The 16,907-nt window shown below is 45.7% G+C and overlaps 1 protein-coding gene across 1 annotated transcript in view; it reads left to right on the top strand.

Annotated features, from left to right (window-relative positions):
• The window catches only part of LOC126293755 (synaptic vesicle glycoprotein 2B-like), a 157,184-nt gene that overhangs the window by 57,719 nt on the left and 82,558 nt on the right, over window positions 1-16,907 (top strand). The window contains exon 4 of the mRNA XM_049987106.1: window positions 5,968-6,130. Within this exon, the coding sequence (XP_049843063.1) occupies window positions 5,968-6,130 (163 nt within the window). The remainder of the gene's footprint in view (window positions 1-5,967; window positions 6,131-16,907) is intronic.

Raw genomic sequence — 16,907 nt, 5'->3', positions numbered from 1 at the left:
CAGTGCCAGAAGGCAAGAGCAGTGGAAAGAACAACGACAGACGGAGAAGTGGACGGCCGAAGACATAGAGGCCGCATATCACCGCGGTGAATAGATCAGATTGAGTGCTTGTCCAGTATAGGCTTGCAGCAAGCAAGTCACCATTCCCAAGAGAGAACTTCGTGGAGGGAGGACGTCAAGGGGTTACCATGTCATGCCACTGCGTCTTTGTGTAGAGTTAGACCAAGGAGAGCTTCTTCTGCGACATCCACGTTCCTGAACCAACAGTATCCAGCGTACCCAGATGGTCTTCCACCCTAGTAATGAGAGCCCTGACATTGCTTAAGTTTGGTGATTGGAAGGAGGGGAAGGGACCCTTGTTTTCAAAGTGACCAAGCCATTATCTACGAGGGACATTTCATGAATAACGCACATAAATTTCTTTTAATTACGCATTCATTTTCTTCGATATCTCTTTACACTCCTACAGCATAGTTTCCCTGCTTCTCTACCACAGTGTCCCAGTGTCTCAGAAGCTCTATTATTCCGTTCAAAAATGGTTTAAATGAGCACTATGGGACTTAACATCTGAGGTTGACTTAGAACTACTTAAACCTAACTAACCTAAGGACATCGCGCACATCCATGCCCGAAGCAGGATTCGAACCTGCGACCGTAGCGGTCGCGCGGTTCCGGACTGAAGCGCCTAGAACCGCTCGTCCACACTGGCCGGCTATTAATCTGTCCAGGACACCATTTCTTATCATATTTTTTGGGCTACAACTTTGCCGATTTGCGTTGTAGTTGAGAATGAGGTACCCAGCCTCGGTGGGTTGGTTGGTTTGTGGGATTAAAGGGACCAGACTACTACGGTTATCGGTCCCCGACCCAGCCTCGAGCACCTCAGGTCGGTTTATGTGCAGCTTTCTGTACAGGTTTTGCATGAAGTTACTATAATACGTGTTTCTCATGAGCCTCTTTCATAATGATTCCTTGCTGATGAGAACAAAGTAGTATGATTTGCTTGAGCGTTGATCCAGCACGTCTAAATTGTTATCGACGTGAGGAATCTGAAGCTCTCCAAACACTGGAGTGTGAATTCAACTCCTGTTCAAAGTCACTAATCCACGTTTCATCAGTAACGACAATTCGACAGAACAATCCTTAACCTTAACAGTCGATTCGTTGTTCGAGCCAGAAGGCAATGGCGAGACGTTTCTGCTTCTCTTAAGCAGTCAGACAATGTTGGACCCACCTCGCAGAAATTTTTGTCTTCAGTTATTTCTCAGAATATGGAATACTGATGCTCGGGAAATTTCCGCGGCTTCAGAGATTTCTTCACAAGTTGCATTGCGATCTTCGTTGAGAGCATCTGCCACCAGGTTCACACTTCGTTCATCTTTTGGCATTCTTGGTCTTCCGGGTCTTGGGTTATTATCTTTACTCATACGACCACAACGAAAACGGTTAACCCAACACACAACTGTACTATAGTCCACTGTAAACTCACCATATACTTTACTTAACATACGATGCATTTCTGTCTGGTTTTCGCCACATACGTTTTCGATCCTGATGTATGACGTCTGGTGTTCAACAGTCACAGTACCTGAGACCCTGCATGATCCATTTGTACCCCGTCCAATTTTACACAGCGAAGAAAGCAAAACACCTACTTCTTCCTCAGCATCTCGACTATATCTGACGTAATTTTCGTTCTTGTTGCATCAAATAGTCCACAGCAATACGAACCTGTGCATCATTTATGAAATGTCTCTCGTATTACGGTAATTGAAAATCTTCCTCCTAACACACATACACGTCATCCCACTTTACGAATAGCATCAGATAGTAAGTTTACAGCAAGTTCTCGATACAGCTAAACATCAGTCTACAAATGTACCAGGACTCCAAGGGATTTGGAGTTTTAAGCAACGCTGTTTCAACAATTTCATCATGAATCTGCCAAAAGAGAGTAAAATATCAGTCCAAATTGACCTCAATTTTTTGTAAAATCTGTGTGTCAAATACATAAACGAATTTTCATACAAAATGATATCTAGAGTCATAGAACATTGAGTAAATTTAATTTCAGGCAGAATGTGAACTATGCTGGGTGTGGACGCAGTCAAGACGGATTTTAAGTAACATTGTCGAAAAAGTGACTGCGGTATCCCTGCAGACATTATGTCTGTTTTTGCAAATAATGGTTGAATCACGTATCAGAGACTGCAGGGAATAGGGAAGGAGAGAATAGTCGTCATTTTACAAATCACTGACAAAAGCAAATGATTGTGTGCCCCCACAGTTCCTGGTCCGACTTAGTCTGAAGGCATAGGATGTCGAATGCTACTGCCATAACTAACTGCCTCATTAGTGAGACCTGGAACGCCGAATTAAAATTAACGAGAGGTCAGAATTTAAGCTAAGCCAAACACCTCGGCTACCGAATGATTGCATCCTGGTCACCTGTGCAACAGATTCTCACCGTAGTTTAAATTGTAGGCTGGAACAGTGTGGAAGTCGGCTGATCGGTTGGCCACTGGACGTCGTGTCCTCCATCACAAGTAATGCCATCTCCAGCCAGAGTCACAAAGGGAGCTGGAGAACAGTGCGCTCCAGCAGAGCGGCCTTCTCTCTCTACTTCCCGAACTTCACATATACTACCATTCACGAATGGCAAGGCTCTCTTAATTCATGGTCAACGAAAATGTTCCAAACAAGACTGCTAAACTCCCACATAGCAAAAGTTTTATCATTCCGCCAGTGATTTGGGGTTCTGTCAACATAGTTCCTAAAATCTCCATTGCAGACCGGGACAGCAGGTGGTCAAATGTTTATCAAGGAAGAACGCGAAACAGACGTATGTATTTAAAAAGTACTGTGAAAAATTCTCATTATTCAAAGATTTTCTTTGCAGCCAATCTACGGTTCTCCTGCATCTGTGAGTCCTAGAAAGCAGCCTGCTATTCCCTGTTCTGGTAGTTTAATTGCGGGCAGCCAATATAGCTCCTTCCCGCGTTTTTCTACGGCACAAGCGGCCACCTCTTAATTATTTCTGTTTTCCTTTTTCTCTGATCTGGTGTGGTTCCCAAATATTTGAGCAGTTCTCAAGAATTGGTCCCACTTGTGTTCTGTACACAGTCTCCACACTTTTCTAAAATTCTTCGCATAAACCAAACTCGCCTTCCTTAGCACAGTCCTAGCATGCTTGTTACATTTCATATCGCAATGCAGCGCTACGTCTAGGTATTTAATCGACGAGACCATGTCACGCAACACACTACTGATGCTCTACTCAAACATTAAGGAATTGTTTTCCCCACACACCCACGTTAAATTACAATTTCTGCTTTCAGTGCAAGCTGTCTCCGCTGTCTGCAGGCATGATGCTGAGGTCCCACCCATTGGCTTTGTATTGCTGTTGGCAGGCATGATCCTGAGCTCCCACCTGTGGGGCATCGTGGCGGACACACGGTGCCGCCAGCTGGTGCTCTCACTGACGCTGGCTGGCAACTGCCTCTGCTGACAAAAGGCATGGTACTGAGGTGTCACCTGGTGGCTTTGTGTTGCTGTTGGCAGGCATGATCCTGAGCTCCCACCTGTGGGGCTTCGTGGCAGACACACGGGGTCACCGGCTTGTGTTGTCACTGATGCTCGCTGCCAATTGCCTTTGCTGACGAAAGGCATGATACTGAGGTCCCACCCAGTGCCTTTGCTGTTGGCATGCATGATCCTGAGCTCCCACCTGTGAGGCTTCGTAGCGGACACACGGGGTCGCTGGCTGGTGCTGTCGCTGATGCTGCCTGGCAACTGTCTCTGCTGAAGAGAGGCATGGTACTGAGGTCTCACCTGGTGGCTTTGTATTGCTGTTGGCAAGCATGATCCTGACCTCCCACCTGTGGGGCTTCGTGGCAGACACATGGGGTCGCTGGTTGGTGCTGTCGCTGTTGCTGGGTGGCAACTGCCTCTGCTGACAAAAGGCATGGTACTGAGGTCTCACCTGGTGGCTTTGTATTGCTGTTGGCAGGCATGATCCTGAGGTCCCACCTCTGGGGCTTCGTGGCAGACACACGGGGTCGCCGGTTGGTGCTGTTGCTGATGCTGGGTGGCAACTGCCTCTGCTGACGAAAGGCATGGTACTGAGGTCTCACCTGGTGGCTTTGTATTGCTGTTGGCAGGCATGATCCTGAGCTCCCACCTGTGGGGCATCGTGGCGGACACACGGTGCCGCCAGCTGGTGCTGTCACTGACGCTGGCTGGCAATTGCCTCAGCTGACAAAAGGCATGGTACTGAGGTGTCACCTGGTGGCTTTGTGTTGCTGTTGGCAGGCATGATCCTGAGCTCCCACCTGTGGGGCTTCGTGGCAGACACACGGGGTCACCGGCTTGTGTTGTCACTGATGCTCGCTGACAATTGCCTTTGCTGACGAAAGGCATGATACTGAGGTCCCACCCAGTGCCTTTGTTGTTGGCATGCATGATCCTGAGCTCCCACCTGTGAGGCTTCGTAGCGGACACACGGGGTCGCTGGCTGGTGCTGTCGCTAGTGCTGGCTGCCAACTGCCTCTGCTGTCGAAAGGCATGGTACTGAGGTCTCACCTGGTGGCTTTGTATTGCTGTTGGCAGGCATGATCCTGAGCTCCCACCTGTGGGGCTTTGTGGTGGACACACATGGTCGCTGGCTGGTGCTGTCACTGACGCTGGCTGGCAATTGCCTCTGCTGACGCAAGGCATGGTACTGAGGTCTCACCTGGTGGCTTTGTATTGCTGTTGGCAGGCATGATCCTGAGGTCCCATCTCTGGGGCTTCGTGGCGGACACACAGGATCGCCGGTTGGTGCTGTTGCTGATGCTGGGTGGCAACTGCCTCTGCTGACGAAAGGCATGGTACTGAGGTCTCACCTGGTGGCTTTGTATTGCTGCTGGCAGGCATAATCCTGAGGTCCCACCTCTGGGGCTTCGTGGCGGACACACGGGGTCGCCGGTTGGTGCTGTCGCTGATGCTGGGTAGCAACTGCCTCTGCTGACGCAAGGCATGGTACTGAGGTGGAACCTGGTGGCTTTGTATTGCTGTTGGCAGGCATGATCCTGAGGTCCCACCTCTGGGGCTTCGTGGCGGACACACGGGGTCGCCGGTTGGTGCTGTTGCTGATGCTGGGTGGTAATTGCCTCTGCTGACGAAAGGCATGGTACTGAGGTCTCACCTGGTGGCTTTGTATTGCTGTTGGCAGGCATGATCCTGAGGTCCCACCTCTTTGGCTTCGTGGCGGACACACGGGGTCGCCGGTTGGTGCTGTCACTGATACTGGGTGGCAACTGCCTCTGCTGACAAAAGGCATGGTACTGAGGTCTCACCTGGTGGCTTTGTATTGCTGTTGGCAGGCATGATCCTGAGGTCCCACCTCTTTGGCTTCGTGGCGGACATACGGGGTCGCCGGTTGGTGCTGTCGCTGATGCTGGGTGGCAACTGCCTCTGCTGACAAAAGGCATGGTACTGAGGTGGAACCTGGTGGCTTTGTATTGCTGTTGGCAGGCATGATCCTGAGGTCCCACCTCTGGGGCTTCGTGGCGGACACACGGGGTCGCCGGTTGGTGCTGTCGCTGATGCTGGGTGGTAATTGCCTCTGCTGACGAAAGGCATGGTACTGAGGTCTCACCTGGTGGCTTTGTATTGCTGTTGGCAGGCATGATCCTGAGGTCCCACCTCTTTGGCTTCGTGGTGGACACACGGGGTCGCCGGTTGGTGCTGTCGCTGATGCTGGGTGGCAACTGCCTCTGCTAACGAAAGGCATGGTACTGAGGTCTCACCTGGTGGCTTTGTATTGCTGTTGGCAGGCATGATCCTGAGCTCCCACCTGTGGGGCTTCGTTGCGGACACGCGGGGTCATTGGCTGGTGTTGTCGCTGACGCTGGCTGGCAATTGCCTCTTTTGACAAAAGGCATGGTACTGAGGTCTCACCTGGTGGCTTTGTATTGCTGTTGGCAGGCATGATCCTGAGCTCCCACCTGTGGGGCTTCGTGGCGGACACACGGGGTCGCCGGTTGGTGCTGTCGCTCACGCTGGCTGGCAACTGCCTCTGCTCCGTCGCAGCCGCCTTCATGCCCAGCCTGCCCCTCCTCATCTTCATGAGGCTCCTGAATGGCGTCTTGTGAGTCTACCTTCTAACACCGCCAGTTTTGTCTGCACTGATTCAAAACCCTTACATTACTACACGTTCGACTTCATTTGGAACGCATAAAGACATACAGGTATACATACACACTGTACTCTGTCATCATGTCTGTGCATAGATCTGGCACACTCATCGTAGATTTCCAAAGGTATGTTGTACCTGCCGTCTACTCACGGTATTTGCTATCCCAATGAATTAAAGGGGAAGGTTTGTGTATACACAGAGCTGATGCACAATAGTGTTCCATTGGATTGGTATCAGCCGAATTTGATGGAAAAGGCAGCACTATGAGCACAATATCAAGCTGCTCAAACCACTGTAACGTGATTGTTGCTTTGTAACACAGAAATGTCTTTCTCATAGATTCCACTCCGTCGTGAAAAATATCAAGCATGAAAGGTGCAGATGGTCTGTAGATACAGATGATCATGTAGTATGCAGCTGTAATGGTGCCTTCGATTACTACCTCAAGTAAATTTCCACACTGCATAATATTGCCCTGGTGGGCTACAATTGTGGCGTGTGTGGATGATGGCATGTCGGAACACTACCTTCCACCTTGTGTAACAACGAATAGGCTTTTGACACTTTACCACAAAAGCAGCTTGTAGTGAAATATCGTACTTATCCATTATCGTCTCAGTTATATGACTGGACTAACGATTTCCTGTCAGAGAGGTAACAGTACGTAGTAATTGACAGAAAGTCATAGATTAAAACAGGAGTGATTTCTGGCGTTTCCCAAAGTAGTGTAATAGGTCCTTTGCTGTTCCTTATCTATATAAACGATTTGGGAGCCAATATGAGCAGCCACCTTAGGTTGTTTGCAGATGACGCTTTCGCTTGTGAACTAGAAAGTAATGAGAAGATAAAATCAAATTGCAAAACGATTTAGAAATGATATCTGACTCTCTGTCGCTAATTCCTTGTCCTGTGGTGGCGCAGGGTCGGCTATGGTCAATCCGATTTGGCATGTTAATTTAAGGGGTGGCTGGATGCCCTTCGTGTCGCTACCCCGCAACATCTGGGATGGAAATAGTGTACCCCAACTGTCTGTGTTTTGCGTAAGCCATGAAACAGTGCAGACGTCTTCAAATGTCTGTCAGACGTGTAACTGAGGCGAGACGTGGGGATCAGCCCGGTATTCACCTAGTGCGATGTGGAAAACCGCTTAAAAACCACATCCAGGCCGGACAGCACACTGGCCCTCGCCATGAATCCACCGGGCGGATTCGATCTGGGGCCAGCACACCTTCCCCCGCGTCCAGGAAGTAGCGCGTTAGCACTCTCGGCTAACATGGAAGGTCATTAGAAAATGGTGCGAAAATTGGCAATTGACCCTAAATAATAAAAGGTGTGAGGCCATCCACATTAGTGCTAAAATGAATCCGTTGAACTCCGGTTACACGATACATCAGTCTAATCTAAAGGCCGTAAATACAACTAAATACCTAGGAATTACAAATATGAACAACTTAAATTGGAAGGAATACATAGAAAATGTCGTGGGGAAGGCTAACCACAGACTGCATTTTATTGTAAGGACATGTAACATATTTACTAAGGAGACTGCGTACACTACACTTGTCTGTCCTCTTTTAGAATGCTACTGTGCAGTGTGGCATCCTTACCAGATATGATTGACAGAGTACATCGAAAAAGTTCACTTAAGGTGGTCTAACAGTCCTGTTAGGATACTGATCTGTAGAGAAGAAGGAATCGACCACAGAAAGGTCTTTCAGACTGTTTAAACTGTGCTTTATCTGAAACCAAGTTTTGTATAGTTGTTGGTAATTTACTGAAAATTTGTGTTGCTGAATATCTGATCCCCGTTTGGATCATGATAAGTGATTTTAGGTCTTTATGTAGATTGTTATTACTCTTTGTATTGCTATGATACAGGGTGTTTCAAAAGGAATATACGCATTACATATTATTATTTTGTCCAAACGATAAATCGCTGCGCCTCGGCTCTGCTATTGGAGAAACTAACACATAGTCTAGTTTATATTAATAGCCGGTACATGTCATTTGTCTTCTGTTTTGCTTGGAAACCGTCATATGTTTAAAATGGCAATTCCACAGCAGAAATCATTTTGTGTTCTAGAGTTTGCGAAGTGCAATTCCGTGATTACAGTGCAAAGACGTTTCAGGTTGAGGTACCTAATTGATCCTCCGAATGGGTGGAATATTCGCAGGTGGTATTGACAGTAACTAGATACGGGATGGATATGTAAAGGAAAGAGTGCTGGCCGCCCTCGTGTTTCCAAAGAAAATGATGCACGAATTCAAACCGCTTTCGAACGTAGTCCTTCAAATTCAATTCATCGTGCCAGTCGAGAGTTACAACTGCCTACAACAACAATTTGGCGTGTTTTGAGACGTCCGTTGGCTATGAAGCCGTACAATTTACAGCTGTTGCAACCTCTGGGTCCTGTTGACAAACGCAAACGAGTAGCATTTAGTAACGAGATTTTTGATGCTATTGACAATGATAACACTTCTGCACAACACACCGTGTTCAGTCATGAAGCGACTTCCCATGTTAGTGGTCAGGTAAACAAACACAATGTTCGAATTTGAGGTCTACAGAACCTACATGCAGCCACTGAACATGTGCGAAATTCGGCCAAAGTCAATGTGTTTTGTGCGACATCCAGATCATCTGTTTACGGCTCATTCTCCTTTGATGGAAACACGATTAACGGCCAGCAATGTCTCGCTACGTTACAAAACTGGTTGTTTCCGAGGCTACACGAAGACAACTTCATTTTTCAGCAAGACGGGGCACTCCCTCACTGGAGTCGCCAAGTACATGAGTACCTGAGTGAAACTCTACCGAACCGTTGGATTGGTCTTCAAGGAGCTGGCGACTTAGGGCGTCTCAGCTGGGCTGCACAGTCACTGGATTTGACACCCTCTGACCTCTTCATGTGGGGTTATGTTAAAGACAACGCTTATGTACCACCACTCCCAAAGAACCTAGGAGAGTTGAAGAACCAGATCCGTACTGCCATAACATCACTGACGAAGAACATGGTTGCCCGAGTATGGGATGAATTTGAGTATCGATGTGATATTGTTCGTGTCACTGATGGAGGACATATTGAACATCTGTAATCTGAACTTGAAAGGTTTGTAAATATGCGTGTAAAGTTTAATATTCGTATGTCTTAGTTTAATTAATATATGCATTCGAAATACGAATATTCTCTCTGAAACACCTTGTATATTGAGCTATTGGTTGGAAACAGACATATTATTTGCATTAAATTTCATTAAGGAATAAATGTACTGAGAAGCAATGGTTAGGAGACCCAATTTCTTGAGCATGTTTCTGTATGATGTTCTTCAATTTACACCACAAATGAGTCTTGTTACACGCTTTTGCGCTCTAAGAACTTTTGCTCCTCTTCACAAGTTACCTAAAATACACTCCTGGAAATGGAAAAAAGAACACATTGACACCGGTGTGTCAGACCCACCATACTTGCTCCGGACACTGCGAGAGGGCTGTACAAGCAATGATCACACGCACGGCACAGCGGACACACCAGGAACCGCGGTGTTGGCCGTCGAATGGCGCTAGCTGCGCAGTATTTGTGCACCGCCGCCGTCAGTGTCAGCCAGTTTGCCGTGGCATACGGAGCTCCATCGCAGTCTTTAACACTGGTAGCATGCCGCGACAGCATGGACGTGAACCGTATGTGCAGTTGACGGACTTTGAGCGAGGGCGTATAGTGGGCATGCGGGGGGCCGGGTGGACGTACCGCCGAATTGCTCAACACGTGGGGCGTGAGGTCTCCACAGTACATCGATGTTGTCGCCAGTGGTCGGCGGAAGGTGCACGTGCCCGTCGACCTGGGACCGGACCGCAGCGACGCACGGATGCACGCCAAGACCGTAGGATCCTACGCAGTGCCATAGGGGACCGCACCGCCACTTCCCAGCAAATTAGAGACACTGTTGCTCCTGGGGTATCGGCGAGGACCATTCGCAACCGTCTCCATGAAGCTGGGCTACGGTCCCGCACACCGTTAGACCGTCACGCCCCAACATCGTGCAGCCCGCCTCCAGTGGTGTCGCGACAGGCGTGAATGGAGGGACGAATGAGACGTGTCGTCTTCAGCGATGAGAGTCGCTTCTGCCTTGGTGCCAATGATGGTCGTATGCGTGTTTGGCGCCGTGCATGTGAGCGCCACAATCAGGACTGCATACGACGGAGGCACACAGGGCCAACACCCGGCATCATGGTGTGGGGAGCGATCTCCTACACTGGCTGTACACCTCTGGTGATTGTCGAGGGGACACTGAATAGTGCACGGTACATCCAAACCGTCATCGAACCCATCGTTCTACCATTCCTAGACTGGCATGGGAACTTGCTGTTCCAACAGGACAATGCACGTCCGCATGTATTCCGTGCCACCCAACGTGCTCTAGAAGGTGTAAGTCAACTACCCTGGCCAGCAAGATCTCTGGATCTGTCCCCCATTGAGCATGTTTGGGACTGGATGAAGCGTCGTCTCACGCGGTCTGCACGTCCAGCACGAACGCTGGTCCAACTGAGGCGCCAGGTGGAAATGGCATGGCAAGCCGTTCCACAGGACTACATCCAGCATCTCTACGATCGTCTCCATGGGAGAATTGCAGCCTGCATTGCTGCGAAAGGTGGATATACACTGTACTAGTGCCGACATTGTGCATGCTCTGTTGCCTGTGGTTCTGTCAGTGTGATCATGTGATGTATCTGACCCCAGGAATGTGTCAATAAATTTTCCCCTTCCTGGGACAATGAATTCACGGTGTTCTTATTTCAATTTCCAGGAGTGTATGATCCCATACGACATAGAACAATGAACTAAGCTAAGTATGCAAGTCTTTTTTATATTTATATCTCCTACATATCACATTATTCACATTGCAAATAAAGCCTTGTTTGGGTGCTTCTGCAGTTCTGTAGTGTGCCCTTGCAACTGAATTTATTGGCTGGCTCAAATGGTTCTGAGCACTATGGGACTTAACATCTGAGGTAATAAGTCACCTAGAACTTAGAACTACTTAAACCTAATTAACCTAAGGACATCACACACATCCATGCCTGAAGCAGTATTCGAACCTGCGACCATAGCGGTCGCGCGGTTCCAGACTAAAGCACCTAGAACGGCTTGGCACTTCGGCTGGTAACTGAATCTATTATCGGGGTATATTCCCAAAAATGTAACACCATCAACCATCTTCTATCTTCAAGTCTTCAGATGTTATACACATGCTGGAAGGAAGTCTTTTTAAAGTTTACTGACAGTGAAATCTCTTTAAACCATTTATTAATGTTAGTGAAAATCTGATTATCAGCCATTTCTAAATCTGTACTTTTCACTTGCTATTTAATCAATGTTTATATCACTTGTCAACAAAATAAACTCAGTATCTGGCAAAGTAACAGACAAGAGGTAATTAATATACACAAGGAAAAGCAATGGACCCAAGATGAAACCTTGAGGAACATCACATATAGTTAATCCCCTATCAGACGAAGACAGATTGATTACTCAACAGGTATTTTGCAATAACAGCCACTGTATACTGTTGGTTACGTAATACTATAACAATTTTGCAGCACCATCAGTCACTACATAATATTCTAATTTACTCAAGAGAATGCTGTGACTCGCACAGTGAAAGACCTTTGACAGGTTATGGAAAATGCAAGTAGTCTCTAATTTGTTATGTAATGAATTAAGTACGTCCTGACTACACATATAACGGAACCCTTAAGGAACCCAAACAGTGAACCTGACCATACCTTGTTTGGTCCCAATTTGTGGCCAGAATCATCATTAGAATGGTTCCCCATGCATCTCTGATCTGCTTACATACTTTCCTCACTGTGTCACATACCTTTGGCACACCAGGTGGCATTCAGTGTCACAGCGGACTGTGGTCAAATTGCAGTGGCTAATCAGTGTATGTGTGCGAGGTAAAGGTGAAAAGAAATTAGGCAGTGTAATAGGGAACTCTGACAAACCTCGCCTTTCGTCAAATAAGTGTGAATAAATCTAGAGCCTCATCGTAGATTTGGTGTGTGTGTGTGTGTGTGTGTGTGTGTGTGTGTGTGTGTGTGTGTGTGTGTGTGTGTGTGTGTGTGTGTGTGTGTGTTTAATCAGGGATGCAGTGTTTAGTTGGTGTGGCCCTTCGAATCTTCTTAATACTCTTGCTTTGACTCGGGTGGGGCTGAGCAAATGTCACAGAGCACGCTATTAATCGCGTGATCATGGACAGATGGAACGCACTGTAGGCGACACCATGTGCGCAATCTCCGCTACAGCCATCCACCTCAACATTAGGGAATATCCAGGCAGCTTTTCAGCAAGACGGAATAACGGTGGTGGTCACTCTCTAAAATATTTTTTTTTCTTAGCTCTCCTTTCTACTTCGCCTACTTTTGAATCCTGGGTGGCACAATCTAACAAGAGCTTCGTCTTTTTCGTACCTTTTATTAATTTTCTTGTTGTTGGAAGACTAATTCTATTAATTAAGTTATTCAGAAATACAAATAGTTCTTATTGCCCCCATTAGTGTAAAAAATGGTTCAAAAGGCTCTGAGCACCATGGGACTTAAATTCTGAGCTCATCAGTTCCCTAGAACTTAGAACTACTTAAACCTAACTAACCTAAGGACATCACACACATCCATGCCCGAGGCAGGATTCGAACGTGCGACCGTAGCGGCCGCGCGGTCCCAGACTGTAGCCCCTAGAACCGCTCGACCACTCCGGCCGGCCCATTAGTGTACTAACCATTTATTTACTCTTACATATTCCCACTTCGCAGCTTTATAAATAGCTTCAGATGTTTCTGGAACTATTTTGGTTAATGTGCACTGTGGTATTCCAGCGCTGTATTGTAAACTAGAGTAGCTCTCTCGTGTAACGAGAAATTGCAGTGTTACGTTGAGCCTGCCTTCTGCAAATATAGCATCTGTCAAGTGAGTATTATACTTTGCAGTATGAGAAGCCACTTTACAGAGCAAATACTGAAATGCACTTTCACCCGTTCGTAAATTATGTGTACTCGTATATTAAGACTTGACGTCCTACACTAGCAGCTCTCGTAACAAATTTTGCTGAATGCTTTTACTATCTCGACCTAAAACGCACAGCTTGTTTTCCGCCGCTTCTCTTCCAAACGCACACACAGTTCAATTGTGGTTCAAGCAACTGCAGCTCATAACAACAAGTTCTAGTTTTCGGTCCGCCTTGAACTTTCACGAAAATATGATGACAGTGTAATACCCATTTTTAGCGCCAGTTCACACATCTTTATCAGACGAATATCTGATAATATTTCTTTGTCAAAGGAGTGTAATAGTGTAACAGCGGCCTTAGAAGTGGCAACAGCTATAAGTGTCAATCATTCGTAATACCTCAGATAACAAATAGACACACCCCAGTTAATCACAACCGCAATTGTATTCCTACTCTGTTCTACACCTCCCGTTGCAGCGGACATCCTGCTGTATTTCATTTCTTAACTAACTTTATGCCGAGCATTAGGGTCGCAGGTTCGAAACCTGCCTCGGGCATGGTTGTGTGTGATATCCTTAGGTTAGTTACGTTTAAGTACTTCTAAGTTCTAAGGGACTGATGACCTGAGAAGTTAAGTCCCATAGTGCTCAGAGCCATTATTTTTTTTTTTTTTTGCAGTGGAAAACACGAATATTGATGAATAAATAAATATTTTTCATTAAAATATTAAGTCACCTTACTTTTTGAACACACCTGGTACAGTTCTAAAACCTCAGAATATTTAAATGTGCAGCCGATATTTTTACAAGCAGGAACGTCGATATATCGCTATCCGTCTTTGCTGTATCGAGGCCTTGTAGCTATTTTCTGTTAAATAACGATATATCTGACTCCCGACGTTTTTTAAAAATATCGACAGTCCTACCTCTAACCCACATTTGACCCCTCCTCTTGACGACTCCGCAATGGAGGTCAGAACCGCGACGACCAGCTTCGAAATCACTAGGTTTTCTTATGAGTGGCCGAGGAAAACATATTAGACACACTTCCGCACGGAACCGACACGAAAAGGGCACAGAGGGTGGCATAGACGACGCCAATGAAACCACCGGCTGGAAAGCTTGAGATCGCATTGGTATTCTGGTGCCTGACGTGTCTTGAATGTACGCTCCCATTACGTTATCAGTAAACCTTTCCAAGACACACTCACTTTACAGCCCGTGTCACTGAGGTTCGATACGCGTCTTCGTAACGCCCTCGCGATTGTTAAATAAACGCATCATGATACTCACCGCTCGGCCTTCGAACCTCTCCATCTCCTCTATCATCGCCCATATTATTTCTCAAGTTAACATACCTTCTTCTCAACTCTTACTAATCATGCAGGGATGAATGAGGCATCGATAGAAACAGTTTTTAGGGCACTGCATGTCGCTTTTGTGCTAAAACTTACTGTATGTGGAACAGTTTAACGTAACTGATACTTTGAACAATCAGAAGCAAAAGGGAGTCATGGATGCCCAACTTCGTACCTGCATTTTACAAAGCTAACGAAAAGAGACTCCATTTTCACATTATTTTTTATCAAATACCATTTTATTTGTCGAGACGGCGTGAGTTTAAAGTACTTATTTATTGCATAATTTGTATACAGCAATGTCATAGATAACAGCAGTGAACACTGCGATAGTGCATAATCTCTGCCCGTAGTACAAGTCGACTTTTCTTTTCTAAACGAATATTCTTTCGATGACGACAGACCTATTTGTCATTTCTTAAAAGACATCATAGTCGCCGCTGACTGTATAAAATACTTATTGTTACTATTGCATTTTCAAGTAATACTGCAACAGTTACATTCTGTCAGAATATAAAACTGTCTGACATGAGCATATGTCGTCGTCAAAATGTACTCATGTCAGATAGTTTTATATTCTGACAGAATGTAACTTTTGCAACGTTCCTTGAAAATGGCCATAAGGCCGAAATTGCAACAGTAACAATAAATGTTTTATACAGTCAACGGCGACTATGATATCTTTTAAGAAATACTATATGACTGTGAATTCCAACCATGAGAAGCTATTTGTCACTGTCCCCTTGTCCACCCCTGGCAGCTGAGTGGTCAGCGCTACAGAGTGTCAATGCAAAGGGCCCGGGTTCGATTCCCGGAAATTTTCTCAGCTCAGGGACTTGGTGTTGTGTTGTCCTAATCATCATCATATCATCCCCATCGACGCGCAAGTCGCCGAAGTGGCGTCAAAGACTTGCAGCAGGCGAACGGTCTGCCCGACGAGAGGCCCTCGTCACACGACATTTCATTGTTTCATTGTCGCCTTGATTGCTTTCGATGGTGCTGAACCACACGCATACATTATTTTTTGAAAGAACACACCGCCATTACTGTACCAGAACATTGTACTCGATAAAGGCGTAAAAGCCTAAGTCTAGATTGTGGAGAAGAAAAATACAGTAAAATGGCTGTGTATTCTTTCAAAAAAGCCTTGTATCGTGATTTATTTATTGCTACTACGGCCTAACTGTAATTAAACTCTCAAAACACAATCTACTGTTATTGTGACCCTAGTGATACACCAAGTAAGAAGTGAACAACATGTTCTAACCTGTACAGTTCGTATTTATTTACTTCTTTGTATTTTATATTCGTATTTCTCATTAACCTTCTCTGCAACAACAAGTAAATGTAAATATTACTCTCGAAAGTTACAAATTAAAATTAGCAGTGCATGAAATCGTATATAAAAGGATGTATCATAAATTCATTATTATGATTTCGCGTCGTTTGGTTCATTTTTAAAGATGTTTCGTCTTCATTCCCACAGCTACGCTTGTACCAGCGACTACACTTATTTCAAACACTGTCATCATTTAGAACTATGGAAGTCCGGAAGTTTCGTATGGACCCATGGTTATTCAGAAATCAGGCCTCAGCGATGGTGCTGCATCCCATTAATTTTGGGGAATGAAACAGAAGAGGAGAGGACCCGCTAGCTGACAAAAAAGTGAAGCACTGCATGTCAATCTAGCTTTTTAGACACCATCAGCGGGCGTGTAAATGATCAGAGTTGCAATTCTCTGTGGCAGGTAGAACTACCGCCAGAATGTATTACTGGTATTCATGTTTAGTGTGTCTTCACGAAACTTGGTAAGGTGTACAGGGGCTGTCAAGGACACGAAGAGATCCCATGTTACCATGTGAGACAGCATTATCAGCATCTGAGAGAGTTCTACAGGTGCCTGACTGTTAGGATAGATTCAGTTTTCATCCCACTGTCCCAGAAATGAATGATTGTCGTGGATGTGGGACAAGTCAGAAAGTACAACATAAAACATTTTAATATAATACTCACTGTGATGATCATTTGCAGGGGATTGTCAAAACATGTGAATATGTGACAGTAAACTGAAACTGCAAATATTTTCAGAATTAATACAGTCAGAATGGGACATAGTTTCGGACTTTTAATTAATTTATCATACACAAAATACCTAATTTTGACTGTTGCGCCCAAGTGCTGCTAAAACTGAAAGCTAACAGACATTTTTACTTAAATTAGTCTAACAGTCCATGTTAAGATATTTATCTATAGAGTAGAAGGAATTGTCTATCAAAAAGGCTTTCAAACTCTGTTTAAACTGTGCTTTATCTGAAACCAAATTTTTAATGATTTTTGGAAGTTCATTGAAAATGTGTGTTCTTGAAT

The sequence above is a fragment of the Schistocerca gregaria genome, chromosome 10, assembly GCF_023897955.1.
Source record: "Schistocerca gregaria isolate iqSchGreg1 chromosome 10, iqSchGreg1.2, whole genome shotgun sequence".
Lineage (NCBI taxonomy): Eukaryota > Metazoa > Arthropoda > Insecta > Orthoptera > Acrididae > Schistocerca > Schistocerca gregaria.
This window is presented reverse-complemented; position numbering and strand designations above follow the sequence as displayed.